This window comes from Cebus imitator, unplaced genomic scaffold, assembly GCF_001604975.1.
Source record: "Cebus imitator isolate Cc_AM_T3 unplaced genomic scaffold, Cebus_imitator-1.0 Scaffold140, whole genome shotgun sequence".
Lineage (NCBI taxonomy): Eukaryota > Metazoa > Chordata > Mammalia > Primates > Cebidae > Cebus > Cebus imitator.
Window position 1 is genome coordinate 1,830,368 of NW_016107455.1, and position 2,047 is coordinate 1,832,414.

A 2,047-nucleotide genomic window follows, 5' to 3' on the forward strand; every position below is an offset into this window, starting at 1 on the left:
ATTTCCCACCATAATCACCACTTAAAATTTGTGTATTGCTCCAGACATCACAGCTATGATGATCATGCTCAGTGGCAAGCAGGAGGCAGGACAGTTGTCTGATCAGCTTGAAAAGCTATAAACAGCCCAAGCTGAATGCTCCGGTGCACTCAAATGATCATCTCACTCTTTGGTGAGGGGTGACATTTAGGGAGAGGCAGAAGGAAGCATCATCTATGACAGCCCGAGAAGGGAGATACGCTGATTTGAGATCTTACAGCAAAATTTACACGAGTGAGGTGATCTTTTGCCATTGCATCTGAGGCTTTGGGAGATCCCTTAGATGACAGTGACGGCCATTAGCGGTCTACGCCATGATGCAGGTACACACATATGTAAGGTTGCATGCCTCTTGGTGAAACTCATGTAGTAGACTTCTCTCTTTTGAATAGAGCACAAGGGAATCCTTTTCTCCCAACAATTGGTAGTCTGAACACACACATATACACACTAACTAGCACATACCTCCTTAAATGTCCCTGGAGTGATGATCAGCCGATAAGCAATGTATGTGGGGATGCAGATGAAAGATGAAGTTCCTATGCAGTAACCCAAGATGACACTCCAGTGGGGATAATTATATTGGAAAAGTCGTAGCTGTGGTGGGCTCATCAGAAAACTGCAAATGATGAACTAAAACAGAAATTCCAAGAAACATTAAAAGTCTTAACAATATCCACGCAGATAGAGACATTTCTGATACCGCAAACACCAAATGCTAAAGCTAAGATACTTTCAGCAAATTCCCAAGACGTGATATATCCTGAACTCTGATCCACAGAATTACCAACTTCCGTATCCGAGCGGCAAGACTAAACCAGCCAGGTGCTTTCCCTGATTTTCCTCCGCAGCCCACACTTCCTATCGGGGGATGTTGCAGCATCCCTCCAGCTGCCCCTACAGTCCGGGAGCCTGGAGCTCCCGCTTCAGCGCTGGCCTCTGCCCAGGCGAAGAGACTGGCAACCTTTGGTGAGAGTGGTTTGGGCCTTGTCTTGCCAGAAGGCAGAGGAATAAACTGGGTGACCTCTCCATAGCCCCTGCCAGCCCCAGGCTTCATATTTCTCTCTGCCTTGTTTTCATTGCCTTTCATTGTGTTTCTGGCTGTGGTTGTCTTTGGTCAGATGGAAGGTGCCGGATGTCCAAGAAAGATAAGAAGGTTCTCAAGACCTGGAGGGGCCTCAGGCTCCCGGGGGTGTGCTCCTTCTCTTGTTTTCTGGAGCTCTCTGCCTTCTGCATTAAGCTCCATCGCCTGGGGTTTCAACAAGGTTGGCTCTGCCACTAGGCCCCTCAGCAATGAATGACCGACCACCTGCCACAGGTCCTCATCACAAAAGGAATTACAGAAGGAAAAAAAGCAGCTTAATACACTTTTCACTTGAAAATTCTGTGAGAATTCTAACCAAAAAAAAGTCCATAGTGTGCTCCCAACACCCAGTTTATGAGTTTTCTTATTTCAGCTTGGTTTCCAGAGAGTGTAAATATCGGTTTTTGCCTAGTAACCGCTGTGTCGAAATCGTCATGGCTCTTGATTTAATTTTATTTTATTATTTCATAGTCATAAAGAAGACAGTAATGTAAATTATTTGTGTGGTTAAACATCTATTTATATCTTTTTCTTCTTTGTCTGCGGGTAATAAAACGGGAAATTGTTAAACACACATCCATCTTCTGAGCAGTGCTATCCTAAGACTACGAGGAAGCCTTCAAAACAGGAGCCTGGTTAATTGCAAACCTTTCTCCTAACCCACGCTCCTCATCCCCAGGCCGGGCTACTAAGGGAGCTATTTGGGAACGGGGATAGAGGAGCTGGTTAGGAGCCATCCCAGCCATGTGTCTCTTCATGTCAGGTGCGTGAAATCCTACTCAGTCGTCAGGGGGCTCAGCCTCTGGTTGGGGCAAGTGCCACTTCAGAAACCCCCTCGCACATCCTGGCTTCTACTCATACACAATATTTTCTTTTTTTGTAACTTGGCTGCAGTGAAAAAGAATTATTTTTAGTAAGCTACTT

General features: G+C 45.6%; 1 protein-coding gene across 4 annotated transcripts in view; it reads right to left on the minus strand.

The window, feature by feature from the left end:
* Window positions 1-2,047, minus strand: part of SLC6A4 (solute carrier family 6 member 4) — a 40,747-nt gene that overhangs the window by 6,117 nt on the left and 32,583 nt on the right. For all 4 annotated transcript variants that reach the window (XM_037743331.1, XM_017542029.2, XM_037743330.1 and 1 more), the window contains one exon: window positions 505-672. In XM_037743331.1, coding sequence (XP_037599259.1) covers window positions 505-672 — 168 coding nt within the window. The remainder of the gene's footprint in view (window positions 1-504; window positions 673-2,047) is intronic.